Source organism: Solanum verrucosum, unplaced genomic scaffold (assembly GCF_900185275.1).
Source record: "Solanum verrucosum unplaced genomic scaffold, falcon-dt-bn FXZP01000278.1, whole genome shotgun sequence".
Lineage (NCBI taxonomy): Eukaryota > Viridiplantae > Streptophyta > Magnoliopsida > Solanales > Solanaceae > Solanum > Solanum verrucosum.
Window position 1 is genome coordinate 265,443 of NW_026020332.1, and position 15,655 is coordinate 281,097.

Below are 15,655 nucleotides of genomic sequence, written 5' to 3' on the forward strand. Positions count from 1 at the left end.
ATCCAAATTTATGTTTAATACCCAAGGCCGACTAGCTAAATCCAAATTTGCACATTATAAGGCTCATTTCTGAATTAACTCTGAGAAGTCGGAAATATTCATTTGCAAATGTTGGTTATTTGTCAATAGGTTTTTCATTCAGAACAGAGAAAAATAGGTAATAAAAACACCATGTGCAAGTACCTAGATCCAAATTCAAAGCAAAGATACCATGCACAATGTTAATATTCATTATATTTACTATGTATATTAAGTAATAATAGTTTAGCTAATTGTTTATACACATTATTATATAGTCTGATATGCAAGTTGCAGGCATATGTCTGTCATTCTTTAACGTACAATTTGAGGAATAAACAACATTTTAAGCTATTTTTTAATGCAGAGAAAAAGGGTCCCTCATGCCCCTTTCTTTTTTTTGTGATATACCCAAAGAAAACAAAGACGTATGCTTGTTGGGCCCACAACCTGACTGAGCCTACTTTGCCTTTTGTCTCACCGCCCAATCTTTTCTTCACTATACTCCAAATGATCCACTTCACAGCCCTGAACCACTTTCACTAAGTGGGCCCAAAAGCCCACTTAATACTTTTGGACCAAGGCCCATCACTTTCCAAAACATAAAGTCCGTACCGCGTAAACTCACGCGCCACCGTAAATTGTTTTTGATAAACTCATTTTATTGAAGGAAGTTTGATAGCTGGATCTCTAAACAATTTACATGCTACGGCCGGAGAGCGGAGATCCACCACTGTGATTGAGGCGGCGCGTGGTGATTTAGAGCGAGTGGGGATGTGATTTTATCCCATTAGTGCTTGGACGGAGGAGTGACCGGAGATAAATATACCTGACTTTGGACTACTGTTTGACCGATTTTAAACCCGGGAACCACCGTGAACGCCACCTTGAATTCGCCGCCGGCGAAGGAGAAAATCTCGTCTGTGACGCTTTCCATATAGACCTCTGAGAATCTAGAGCTCTTCCGAACTTGAAAAATGCTAACTTGTTGATCGAAAGAGAATGCTAAGCAATGTAAAAGCCACACGCGCCGACCCATCTCGCTGAAAACTTTGAAGAACTCTGTTTCCGGGAACTCGCCGGAGTTTACAAGTTTCCTCTGGTTTAAGTTCCCGGAGAAGGAAAACTCCATTTTTGGATGAACTAAATGAAGGTATTTAGCTTTCAAGAATTTCCCAAATAGAGAAGAAGGGTTCTGTTTGAGAAAAGGAGTAACATTCACAGATTTCAACTTCTTGAACTGATCGAAGAAGAAGTTCCGGCGTTGGGTCACGCCGGAAAATAAAGAATCGTCATTCTGAACAGAAAAAGTAGGCTCATTAAACCCACTGAAAATCTCTCTGCAAACAAAAGATTCAAACGCAAAAGCCCTATGATTACTCTTGTGGAAAGTGACACCATTTTGAATAGATTTCGTAGCAGCATCTATATCCCAATTTGCAGACTCCATTTCCCGAATCAAGAACTTGACAAAATTTCGGATAGATCTCATGGCATAGTGTAAAACCATGATGAAATCTTTAGGATTTACATCTGAAAATTTGACATTGTCAAGAATGGAGAATGATCCACTGGCGTTGAGCTTCCTTTCGAGTGATTTATTGTTGTGAATGTTTTCTTGTAGCTCCTTTTGTAGAGAAGATATGTTGTACCCTTTAGATTCAATTTCTCCCTGCATTTTCTTCATGGTGATTTCATACGTTTTCATGACAGATTGCTGTTCTTGAATCTCAGCAAGCATTAAAGTTACATGGGGTGGTGAAGAATCAATTTGTTTTTTGATATAACTGTGTTTAAGCTCAGACAAAGCTTTGAGTTCATCCACCACAGCTTGATCTGCAACTTGGATAGCTTCACTATCATAAGGGAACTGAGCCAACTGAAGCTCAGCATAAGCAGCTTTAACAGAAGAAATTGTAGCAAAAAGCTTAGCAACAAAAGCCTCCATAACAGCTCTGTTCTTGGTATGCTCTTTACACTCTTCAATTTCTTCTTTATCAAAGTGCTGCGACTCACAACACCTAAGCTTTTCTTGAGGTATGAGTAGGCAAAACCCATTGTTGGAAAATGGTTTTGAAGAGTTTTTCCGATGGATTACTCTCTGAAATGTCTTAGCTAACCTGCTTTTACTAGGAGCTGGAGCTGGAGCTGGAGCTGGTCTCACAGATTCCATTTTGATTTTGCTGAAACAGAGTAGGCAAGCAAAACCAGTGATTTTAGGACATGAAAAATGGAGTCTTGAGAAGTGTGAACTGAAGGAAGAAAGCAAAAGGGTGTGCTGAGAAAGTGGAAAAAGGAGAATAAATGGGGAGAGGGGAAAAGGAGGGAAAAGCAGAGTCCTCTTGTTTGATTCAAGGTTGAAGATGAAAGAAAATGGAAGTTGGGTAGTAAAAGCCAAGATTTGGCGCGAGAGAGAGGAAAAGACAAGTCATTATTGTGTATTATATGGAGATTTAAATAAGCTAAGATAAAAAATTTATTCTTTTAAATATTCTCGTATTGAAATTCTACTAATTCAAATTTATATCAGGTATGACCTTCTTAGGGAGTTAGCATTTTTCATTAAAAAAATTTATATCGCCAACTCAAATTCAAAATCTTTGATTAAGGAAGAAACACATTCTTAGGTGGTAAAAGAAAATAAATTTATCCAACTACCATTGAAATAATTTGCTGGTCATTTAAGTTACTGAAATTGAAGAGTGTATATTAAAAGCAAAGATTTCTAAAATCATTCAAGTATTTGATATTTCTTTCTCTTTCATGGATTCTTCTTCAGCACAAGTCTCACCTATGATCTAATGATTTTGCATTGAATGTTCTGACGATTTAATATTTGATCTTTAACATTTTTAGTGATAAACTTCTTTTCATTCGTATAGTCGTTTATTTTAATTGATGGTGATATATAATAATATACTTGGTGAAATCAAATAAATGATGTTTGACGAGTTGAGTAAACTGCACACAAATTTTATTACTATCTTATAACAGTAACGAGTTGTTTCTTAAAAACCTTCCGCTCAAATTCAAGTAAAAGAAATAGTTAAAAAAACAAATTTAGAAATCAAAAGTCCATACAATAATTTATTATCTAATCTATTTTGATTCAATTCATTTCAACTCAAGTAATCAATTATTATCATTTATTACTCAATTTATTTTAACCTTCCTAAAATAACTCAACCTACCGTTTTAACGCACCAAAATTAACTCAACCTACCGTTATATACTAGTACATTTTATTATGATTTTCTATTTTCACGGTGAGAATGCGTTAGGAGTATTGCCTATTATTATAAGTGATGAAGGTGTAAAGTAGGTAGTAGACACTGTTTAATAATGTGGGATCCACTTAATGAATCCTTCCCCAAATACCCAAAAGAAAAAACACTACTCCTTCCTTTTTCATATTTTATCCACTTTATTAAATAAAATAATTATGCTTAATTATTTATTTATTATAGTATAAAATGAATTACAATATTCTCATTTTCTCTTATAGTTAATATTTTTTTTGAAAGACTAAAAATAATTTATAAATTTCAAAATAATAACAAAGGAAGGGATAAAGAATATATTAATAAGCTTATTCATTTTTTATTGGAAACAAGTTATCTCAAAATTAAATTATCTTGATATAAATTATTTTACTAGATATATGAGATAACTTATCTCATCACTAAGATATAAATGATAGAATAAATAATTTCAAAACTGTTTAATACCTTCAATCAATAATCTTACATTTTATTTCTGAGATTATTATACTTTATACCTCACGCAAAAACGACTTCTAAAAAGTATTGGGTACTACAATACGGACCTTGTTTGACTTGAGGCATGAGAGAGGGGCCTCCAAGTTAGTTGGTGGGGGTACTTAAGAATCTATTATTCATGTCCTTCTGTATGTCAAACTGGCAACAACTATCTCTCATTAAATCACTCTACTTTCATTAGAGGTTTTAAGACTAGTCATTAACCCTCAATTAGAAATTTAAGTGCTATATATAATATTATTTGAGTTTATACAAAGTTTTAAAAGAAATTGTGAAATTTTAAAGTTTAAGTTATATTTTATTATAATAAAATAACATTATTTTTTAACGAAAAAATGTATCATATACATTGAGCAGAATTAAGAGAAATACTAAAAATATAGAGTAGTCAACTAGACAAGTTATAGATTACTGATTAATAATACATTGCCATTATTCTGAGTTTTAAAGAAACTGCGCAATGCAATGCGGCGGTAGCGAACATTTTATTCCTTATTCTATAGTTGTTTGAACCATTTGATACGCATCGTGATATTGTTTTTAATAAATTTAGTGACTCTTACCACAATATGGAGTAATTAGTTTATATGTTGCCGTTTTTCGGAAACCCAACTTTGATGTTGAGAGTTTAATAATACACCACAAAAAATATTTTGCAGGGCATGCAATTGTTTTTTTCTTAATTAGAAATCTCGAGCATTTAACAATAAAAAAATTAGTAGAGAACAATACTTTCGAACGGGCCTTATTAAGCGTAAATTCAAATTAATCGATATTTTATATAAATATTATATTTATATATATTAACGCCACTTTTTAAAAATTAATTTAAGTGACAAACATTTTTTCTTTTGCCCCGTAAAAATAATATTAGAATATTGGGAATTTCTAAATACAATTCAGGGGTAAAGCTAGGATATAAGAAAGTTACGTTATATAATTTTTAGTTAAAATTATTATAATAAGAATAAATGTTGATTTTTTTTTTTTTACTTTTTGGTATATATTAATATTTTGAATTCTGGTGAAAATTCTAACTTAGCTTTTGCAAATTTTCAAAAAAAAAGGATGAAGGAATTTCCTTTTTTAATTTGGGTTGTTTTCATTATGAGTTAACTCTTACTAATTGCATACATTTTTAGTAGTTCATCATATTAATAATTTTGATGTATGGTATTAATTGTTGAGTGAGTTATAATGCAGCATTATTATACCTAAAACGTATATCCAGCGCATGCTTGAAAAGCACAGCTCCCAAAAGATAGTGATGATTATGCCCAACAATGTTGTACATTCACAAATATTATTATGCATATAATATCAAAATAACGTATATTTGCCTACACAAAGGTTCCTTAATTACCTCAAAAAGTCCTTATGAGATTCTGAAGGAAAATAAAATATTAAAGTAATAATATATGTACAAGTACTCAAAGATTAACCATGATTTACAAAAAAGATAAAAAAGATTGATAGAAGACTTTATTCAATAACCTTATAACTAGGATAGATTTACCTTAGATAATTATTCATTAGGAGGACTCGTCAAAACATCTTTCTTGTGCGGTAAATTTTTCCTACATATTCGATTGAGTTTTTAATTAAAAAAATAAATCATTATTCTCAAATTTTCAACCAAGATTTTCTTGCATTTAATTTCTACTTGTGTGTTGTATTATTGCTCAAATCAGAATTATTATGTACATGTATACGGAATTTTTCGAGCCGGTCTAATAAATTATTTTCTATTTTTCCCAATATCCAAATTGAAATACCTTTCATATAAATGATTCGCATAAAGTACTTACACTCAATAGTATACAATATAATTTATATTATTAGCATATAAATATAAACTTTTAAAAAGATAAAAAGGAGCCAAAGCTGTTCTTACTTTTTTTTTTTCCCTTTCAAAATGTTATACAATGCTTTTCTTAGCATTCGTTATGATTTTTTCACTTCTGTATTTTTCTTTTTTCAAATTGCTTTGATATATTTATAAAATTATATTAAATTTATTATTATTAAAAAACTCCAAAACCTTGAACAAACAAGACACTAAATAGGAAAAATCCGAAATTTGGCCAGAATTTTTTTTAAAATATGTTATTTTACCTTTTAAAACATTTTTACCCTTTTAATTTTAATACATTTTTATTAAAAAAAAATAAAAATCAGTTTCACTTTAAATAAAAAGAATACTATAGATTTTTTAAATTTTCTGGCCAAATTTTTTGACCATCTAGCATTATTCAATAATAAATTATTAATTAATCCATCTAACATAAACTAATTGAACGGATCATAATTATTTGGACTGACTTTATTACTCCAATTTCCCTCGTAAGTCTTAAATTCTAGGAAAATGGAATCCCTTAGATAAGGGGTTCTGCAGTTTGTTTGGTGGCTTCTTTATGGATGGACATGTTTTCTCTTTTTTCTCATTTCGGCTATCAATTTTCACACTAGCTTGCACAATTTTCCCTATTACAAGACAAAAACATGAAGGACTTCTCAGCAAAATGAGTTCTCTCCGAATCTCGAGGTATAAGAGGTTGGTTATATATAGGATATAAGGAGAGATAGAGATAAATCGAAAAGTATTTCAGAGAAATTTTTTTGGTCAAAAATTTGGCTAGAATTTGATCAAAATGGTATTTTATTTATCTTATTGAACATTTTTACCTTTTTAATTTTAATATATTTTAACTAAAAAATGAAAAAAAGATCAGTTTATTTTAAAACAAAAAAGATATTACAGATCTTTTAAAATTCTGGCCAAATTTTCTGGCCATTTAGCATTACCCTATGATTTTTTATCAAAGACATGACTCTAAATATAGGAGATTGTGTGAGAGATGTATTAGAGTAGAATGTTAGTTATTAGTGTAGTACTATTATCTTAGGGTGATTAATTTTTTGTCATAAATTGTCATTATACTAGTAGTTTTTGTTTTAGATATATTCGATTATTATACTATTTTATTGGTATTTGTTATATTTTCTTCATTATTACCGTATCTTTATACTTGAATTTGCTATATTTAGTCAAGGGTCATTTAAAAATAATTTTTCCACCTCTATAAATTAGCAATAAAGTCTGTGTATATTATATCCTCTCTACACTCCACTGATAAGATTGTATTGAATATACTATTTTTGTTGGTATGAGAGATAAATAGAATAAATAAGATATACAAGATTACATTCATATTATGTTTGACCTTTATATTATATGTTTTACGTTCCAAATTGATGCTTTTGAGCATGCGGTGTTATCACACATCAAATGAAATATAAAATATTTGATCTGCTTAACAAGCCTTGTCTCATAGCTAACTTGTGAAATTAAATAAGTTAAAAAAATCATTTTCTATTTCACCGTTGAGACGTTTTCAACGTACAATGCTCCAGATCGAATGAGTTAATTTCTTGTTTCTAATGAGTGATGGCTGACACTAAAAAGATTTGTCATAACATAATTAACTCCTAAAATTAAACTATATATAGGATATAAATTAATAAATTGACAAATTAACGTAGTAAAATCAATATGATTAAGCTAAAAAGGATAATCTTGGCCAAATAATGTATACAACCGTTTTCTGAAATATTTCATTTGGTATTTGATATCCGTATTGACACGTAACTAAATTAAGATTCATAAAACAAAAATATTTTATATTCAAAACTTAAAATCGAGATAAGAAAAAAGTTGTCTCATTCGCTGTACGAGGTCATTTGCCCATGGACACAGCTGTTGATGGTGATAGATGATGAAAAATGGGGCTTGCTGGTACGTACAGCATTATACAATGCATCTTTCTTCCTTTCATTTATTTGGAATGATTGGTGAATATTTTAATTTAATGGAATATTATTTTTAAAATTTGAAATTTCAAAATTGTATAATATTATATGATCAATTTTCTGTTTTTTTTGTGACTGGTTAATAATTTAGAGAATATATACTTTTTCTTGTCAATTTAGTCAGGGGTATACATGGTCCACAACACACATTACTCCGATCTGCTGTTGTTTTCAAATGATGTTCAAATTACCACTCACACGATACCAAAATGTCTCAAAACAATTTTAATCAGTGTACGATGTCCCACTTTTTTTGTAAGAAAAAAAAAAAACTTTTTTAGGAATTACATTTTAGTTGAAATTAATGAACAATTAACTGAAACTACAAAATTAACAGCTTATCTATACAGATTATGTCATAAAATGACTAATGAAGAAGAATTTTCTATATTTTTCAAAGTTTATTTTGAGTGAATTATTTGGAATATCTGCCACTAAATCATATTATAGGAGTATACGTTAAGGTAAAATAACAAGGAGAGTAAGTACTACTAAATTTTTTTATTTTACTTTTCCAATCCAACTGAAATTTCTCATTAAATAATGTTCCGTGGTTATTCCTATAGATATTTTGATAGGTGAGAAAAAATAATAATAATTTTTTCATACGCAAAAATTAAGAAATTTTCCACTATTTTAGTAAGAATATGTTTTTCAATTTCCACTATGTATTTAATTTTGCAGTGCGCTGATTCGATAAAAAATGAATGAATAATCATGATTTATAAATTCTATTGTTTTCCGATGGAAAAGATCTTTATATTTTACTTAAGAAAGTTGGATAGTAATAATGCATATAAGTATGTAAGATATTAAATAAAATTAATGAAAACCCCTACCATAAGTGAGGAGGAAATCAAGTTGATTGTGATTTTAAAATTTTTTGATAGAGAGAGGAATGTATGGTCATAGATGTGCCCTACAAAATCATATTTTCTCTAGCTCTTAATGGTTTAGTCAATAATATTTGTTTTATGGAAACTTAGGGATAAGTAATGGCCCTCTTCAAATCATTAGGAGACAACCTACCTTCTTAATTTAAAAAAATTATATTGTTGGAGCCAATACTTATTCAAAATCATAAACAGTACTAGTGCAGCTACAAAAAATAAAAGACACGCTTAATTATTTTTAGTCATTCTATATGTTGGAAATTTGAAGGATAATACATGTGCATATTCCAAGGGAACATAGAAAAGATGGATGTTGATGGTATAAATAATGAAACAAATATAGAGATCTATAGTATTTGAAGAATAGTTATCTTATCTCCGTGATTTGTGTTAGATGGCTTACAATTTAATGAAAGATTAGCAAATTTTTGTAAGGAAAAATATTCAGACTTGTTCTTAAACTTTGTAAAATGATCCAAATTCGTCCTCTGTTAATAGTTGTAGTTAAATATATTTCTAATATTGCAAATTTATCCTTGAACTTAGCATAAATTTACAAAATTCAAGGACAAATTTGGATAATAGATTTACGTATTTTAAGGATAAATGTGACTATTATTTCTTGTGGAAAAGATTCATGCGTTAAAAAGCTTTCATTGTTATGAAATAATCACAAATTCGGACAAATCTTTTAACAACAAATTATTTTTAACTCTAACTCATAGTTAGGGGTGTTCATGGTTTGGATAAAAACCGATCCAAACCGAAAAATCAAACCAAACCGATTAAATGAACCAATTTAATTTAGGTTTTGGTTTGGTTTGGTTTTAGATTGATAAGAACCGATAGTCATTGGTTTGGTTATGGTTTTGTTCAAAAAAACCGAAGAAATAACCGAACCAAACCAACAAGTTATATACATAAATTTTATTACTATACATACATAATATATTATATTCATAAACAATTTTAAAGATTTTACATATATTTCATCAAAATTTATTTATAATTTACTTATGAAAGAAAAAATGTCCAAGGTGAGAGCATTTGTCTTATTGGTTTCATGTATATGAGTGTCTATGGAAATTCATTGTGGGACTGAAAATGTCATCGTCTCTTCCTTCTACGCCAAAATAGTGAATTTTGAAGTTTTATTCAGTAAATTCAATGATCCAAAGTTCTGTAATGCCAGTCATTCTAACTATTTTTTCGTTTGAATGGATTTTTTGTCACTTTTTTCACGTTTTGAATGAATTGTTTCTTTTATTTTTATGTATGGTTAATAATCGAATAACCGAACCAGACCAAACCAAACCAAACCAAAACCGAAAACAACCAAACCGATAAATGTATATTATATTTGGTTTGGTTTGGTTTTGATAATTTTAAAACCGATTAAGTTGGTTTGGTTTTGGTTTTGACCAATAACCGACCCAAACCAACCCGTGAACACCCCTACTCATAGTGATGAAAAATTTGAACCATTTTGTAAAGTTCAAGAATAAATTAAAATATGTTTCCTTTTGTTAATAGCGCAAAAGTATAGTTACAACCAAAAAAGAATAACTATGCAATTTCCATATATAAATAGAAAAAGTAGAAATTGACATGATTAGGTGTAACGTATATATATTCCAAGGAAATGTTCAATCATAATTTGGCTAGTTGTGTTAAATCCAGCTGCCCAGCTTGAATTGAAGCTTTGGAACTTCACCATTAATGGTGTGAGATTGACCTCATCAACATTGCATAAGAGAGGAAGAAGAGGACTTAGGAACTGAATTCTTATTTCTGTAAAACTGATTAGGAATGAATACAAAGCATCTATTTATAGAATGAGACTAACATCATCTATCCTAACTAACTTGTAACTAACTTGAATCAATACAAGTATCAGTAACAATTAAATATCTAACTTGCAGCTTAACTAATTCGTAACTGACTTCTGGACTTATAAATCTTTTAACTCTAGCTTCAATATCCCCCTTCAAGTTGGAGGTGAGGCAATCACTGCCAACTTGGACAACACAGTGGAATGCATGACTTCAGTAAGAGCCTTAGTAAGAATATCAACTAGCTGATGATTTGTACCAACATGATGTAGAGTAATGAGTCCTACTTTAAGCTTGGTTCTAACAAAGTGGCAGTATATTTCAATGTGTTTCGTACGCTCATGAAACACAGGATTTCACGCAATGTGTAGAGCAAATTGGCTATCACAATAGACATGAAATGGTCCATTAGTGGGAACAATCAACTCATCAAACAATCTCTGTAACCATACTGGCTCACCAACCACCTTCCTTAAGGATCTATATTCAGCCTCAGCAGAAGACAAAGATATGGTTTCCTGTTTCTTGGATTTCCAGCTCACAAGACTGATCCCAAGCAAGAGCATCTGTCAACCATGCATATCATTGCCTGTTTGCTTGTTTAAGCCATACAATGATCTATTTAACTTGCAAACTAAGTCAGAGGATCCAATAGCCAAACCTTGTGGTACATCCATGTAAACTTCTTCATGCAGTTCCCCATGAAGGAATGCATTATCAACATCTAACTGAAAAATGTCCTAGTGTTTCTTGGCTGCAGTGGCTAATAAAGTTTTGACTGTTGTCATTTTCACAACTGGAGAAAATGTTTCAGTGTAATCAACCCATGCATGTTGTGTATATCCTTTCACCACTAGTCTAGCCTTTAATCTCTCTATACTCCCATCTGCCTTATGTTTGATCTTATACACCCGTTTACACCCAATAGGCTTCTTACCATGGGACAGGGGAACCAGGTCACATGTGTGATTCTCATGCAGTGCACTAAACTCCTGTGTCATGGCTGTCTACCAGGCAGGGTTTATAGTTGCCTCTTCATATGACATTGGTTCAATTTCATGAGATATGTTTATCACAAAAGACTGACTATCAAGTACCAATTCCTCAGGAGCAATGTGATTTTTGTGTGTAACGGAGGAAGAAAGGGAGAGTTAACTAACTTTTGGTACATGATGGATGTAATCATTCAAATAAGATGGTGCCTTATGACTTCTAGTAAACTTTCTTGGTACAGGTGCCTCATTAAGAAGTGCAACAACAGGGGAATTAAATGGAAGTGTAGGAGTTAATGAAGGTAGATCATCATGTGGCAAGGTAGAACTTGGAATGGAAAGGTTTCTCTGACCACACTGATCAATGGGAAGATCAGTAGTAACATTATCTTGGTCAGAATCTGAGGAGGAAAAGTTAGGAATGCTGGAGTAATAAAAAAGAGATGGAGGAAAGTTGGAAGTGTCTTTTGTTAGTGCAAAAGGAAAGATGGTCTCATGAAATATGACATCCCTAGAAACATGAATTTTTCTTGTATCTAAACTTAGTACCTTGTATCCCTTTATGGTATGAGAGTAGCCTATGAAGACATGGGGTTTAGTCTTGGGATCAAACTTAGTTCTTTGGACTTTTGGTGTGGTAGGATAGCATAGTACCCTGTGTGGATCTGGGGGCTGCTTCTGCGCTGGCTTTGCTAGCTTGCATGACGACATCCAAAACTCTTCATGTGAGAATATAAAGGTCTTTGTTGGTGTAAAAGCACAATGGGACACTTGTTGTGAAGTATTTGTGAGGGCAGTCTGTTTATGATATAAGTGGCTGTCAAAATGCACTCCCCCTAGTATTTTGTTGGTAATTTGGACTGAAACAAAAGTGACCTTGCAATTTCAATCAAATAGTTGTCTTTCCTTTCCACCACACCATTTTGTTGTGGTGTGTGTGGGCAGGTTTTCTAATGTGTGATGCCTTTGGATTGAAAGAAGGAGTTGGTTTCATTATTAGAAAATTTGAACCCATTGTCTGATCTAATGGTCTTTATTGTGGTTTGAAAATGGTTTTCTACCATAGATATGAAGGTTTTGACCACATGCAGAACATTGGTTTTGCTACTTAGTAGGTGTGTCCATGTAGCCCTACTATGGTCATCCACTATAGTGATGAAATAGATGAAGTTATCATAAGTTTTGGTGTGGTATGGACCCCATAGATCTATGTGTATTAAATCAAAACATTTAGTGGAGGCAGTTGTTCTAATTGAAAAGGGTAGTCTAGATTGCCTTGCCATGGGCAAATTGGACAGAAGAAAGGTTGTTTTGGGGAGAACTGAACTGGTATTGAAGTGATTTCATTTTAACAAAGGGAATATGGCCTAATCTATAATGCCTAAGTAAGTCAGCAGTATTATCATGATACATTAAAGAGGGATGAACAATAAAATTAACAGCAATACTACCATGAGACATAAAAGAATCGGGAACAATAACACTCTCTTTATTAGTAGCAATTGAATTTGTTACATCATAAAGAGAGGGACAACATGAATAAGAATAACACTGACATTGTGTGTCGTTTACAATGGACATATGAGAAGGAAAATAGGAAACAATGTTGTTGTTCTTTTATAGACAGTGTGAGCATAAGAAGTATAATCCATCATGGACTCTACCAATCTCCATAGGCCTCCTCAGTGAAGGAGACTGTAGCAGACAAAAATAATCGGTAAAGGAAGTGATGCACTTAAGGTGAGTGGATAGAGAACATATAGAGATGAGATTGTATTTGAAAGTAGGAATAAAAAGAACATTGGATAGAGTAATTACTGGAGATAATATCACAGTTCCACATTGAGTTACTTTAATTCTATATCCATTTGGTAAGTTGACAAGTATGGGATATGGCAATGTAGTGGTGAGTTTAGTGAAGTGATTTTTGTTAAAGGTTATGTGGTGTGTTACCCCTGAGTCTAAGATCCACAAATCAGCTTTAGTTTTTAGACATCCACATGAAAGTTTCTCAAAGTTAATAGAAAAGTTACATGCTATCATACCTGTGAAGTTGACAGCTCCACTTGTAGAATGTGGCTCAGGAAATGTATCATTCATGTTGCCTCCTTAAAAGTGTTGCATCATGCTAACCAAGTGATGCTACTGCTCTATGAATACGGTGCTCAAGGGTCCATTCTGACCAGTCTGAGTATTGTCACTACTCTCCGTCGAACCAAACTCAGATAATTCTCCATGTACATTAGCAACAATGTTTTTTCCTTTATAGCCTTTGTAGTTGGAATTCCTAGGTGGTTGATGGTTATCATTAGGACCAGGATTGTCTTTGTTAGGATATCCATGAAGCTTGTAGCACTTGTCCTTGGTGTGACCTAACTTCTTACAATACTCACAGAAAGGTCGTGTCCTCACATTTCCACTCTGTGTGTAATTAGTTTAGAACCCTCGAGTAGATGAAGGACCACCACCATTTCTAGATTATCCAGTGGAAATGCTGGCATATAATGAAGAAGATTCTATGAAAAGCTGACTATTGGGCTTGAATTCTCTTTCCTTCTCTTCCTGAATGAGCATGGAAAATGCTTGACCCATGGAAGATAGTGGTTTCATCATAAGTATACTTCCTCGAATGATTTTGTAGACCTCATTCAGACCTATAAGGAACTGAATCAATCGCCTCTCTTGTTCCGTCTTATGCATAGTGGCCTTGGCTTCACAATTGCAAAGGCAGTTGCACTGATTTTTAACACTCAATGTGTTGAGTTCCTCCTAGTATAGTAAAAAATGATGTCTAGAGTACCTTGCCTGAGATCATTTCCTTTTGGATTTGAAACAACTTCGTTCCATTGGTTTGGTCATAGCGATCATATAGCTCACTCCATAATTCCAGTGAATCGAACACATACTCAACACTGTCTGCAATTTCTCTGCTCAGTGAATTCAAAATCTAGGAAGTTACCATAGTATCACATCGTTCCCATTGTTGATAATCAGGGGAATCTGGGGATGGCTTCATGCATTCCCCATTGATGAACCCTAATTTGTTCTTCACTGAGAGGGTGCGTAAAACACCTCTCTCCCATGAACTGAATCCAGCTCCATTGTAAGCAACATGAACCAACACTACACCTGCGCTATCAGAGAGATGAGTATACAATGGACCTCCCACAATTAGAGTTGTAGGAGTAGGAATGAATTGATTAACAATTGGATCTACAACATCCACCATGATGATAGCAGAGAAAGTAAAACGAATCGAGCAATGTGAGAATGGAAAAAAAATTGGGAATCGAAATTTTTTTTGCAGAGAAGGAAACAAATACGAGCAAAATTGACAGAGTAAAAATCTCTAATGCTCTGATACCATGTTAAATCCAGTTTCCCAGCTTGAGTTGAAGCTTTGGAACTTCACCATTAATGGGAGAAAATGGCCAAATCCCCCCTCAATCTATAACCAAATTCTCAACTACACACTTATATTTTATAGGAGTCCTATTACCCCTTTGAACTATTGTAAAGCGAAATATATACCACCCTAAAACTAGATAACCACATTCTTTGTATGTGGTGTGCACACGTGCTACAACTATCAAAATATCATTATTATTATTTTTTTTAAAAGTAAATGTTGTTCTTCTTCTTCATTGCCAACAACATCATCTTTACTCTTCTCTTCTCCTTAGAGACATGTTTTTATTTCTTTTCACTGTAAACTCCCCTAAACCTTTATTCCCTCCACCCCATTTCTCCCTAGACACCCCACCCCCACCCTAGTCTTCCATAACCCACAAATTAGATCTCAATCCAAGATCCATATCAACACTTGTCATCTCTTTTTCGGGTAAAAGAAATCAACAATATTTATCAACAACATCACCATCACAACAACAATTTTATCAAGTCATGTAGATTAACCCCTTCACCTCTCCCACCCAAATTCTGCAATCTTGGCACCAATTTTAAGTTCGAAGTTCTTGCTAATCGTCTTGGACTTGAATACGACTATGCCCTTTTGAATCCTTCTTTAAATAGTGAAGGATTTATGCCTTTTAAACTTGAGGAAATAATTTGGATTATCAGGGTTGAGCAAAATCGACTGGTGGTTGCTGCTCAAGTTCCTAAAATCGTTATTGGGTGTAGTTTGAATTCTTCATCGAAAAATAATAGAGATTAGAGATAATATCTGAAGGTTGGTGAATTTTATTAGAGTAAAGAGATTAAAGACGATTTGATTTTATTCACTAAATGAGTAATAATTTTAATGCTTATTT

At 32.3% G+C, this 15,655-nt stretch overlaps 2 protein-coding genes across 2 annotated transcripts in view; one reads left to right on the top strand and one right to left on the bottom strand.

The window, feature by feature from the left end:
• LOC125836649 (probable WRKY transcription factor 65) overlaps nucleotides 1-15,655 on the top strand; it is a 212,052-nt gene that overhangs the window by 103,025 nt on the left and 93,372 nt on the right. The window lies entirely within an intron of this gene.
• On the bottom strand, nucleotides 258-2,307 carry LOC125836642 (protein GRAVITROPIC IN THE LIGHT 1). Its single transcript, XM_049515841.1, has one exon. It carries the CDS (start codon nucleotides 2,189-2,191, stop codon nucleotides 809-811), a length of 1,383 nt encoding a protein of 460 aa, XP_049371798.1. The 5' UTR covers nucleotides 2,192-2,307; the 3' UTR covers nucleotides 258-808.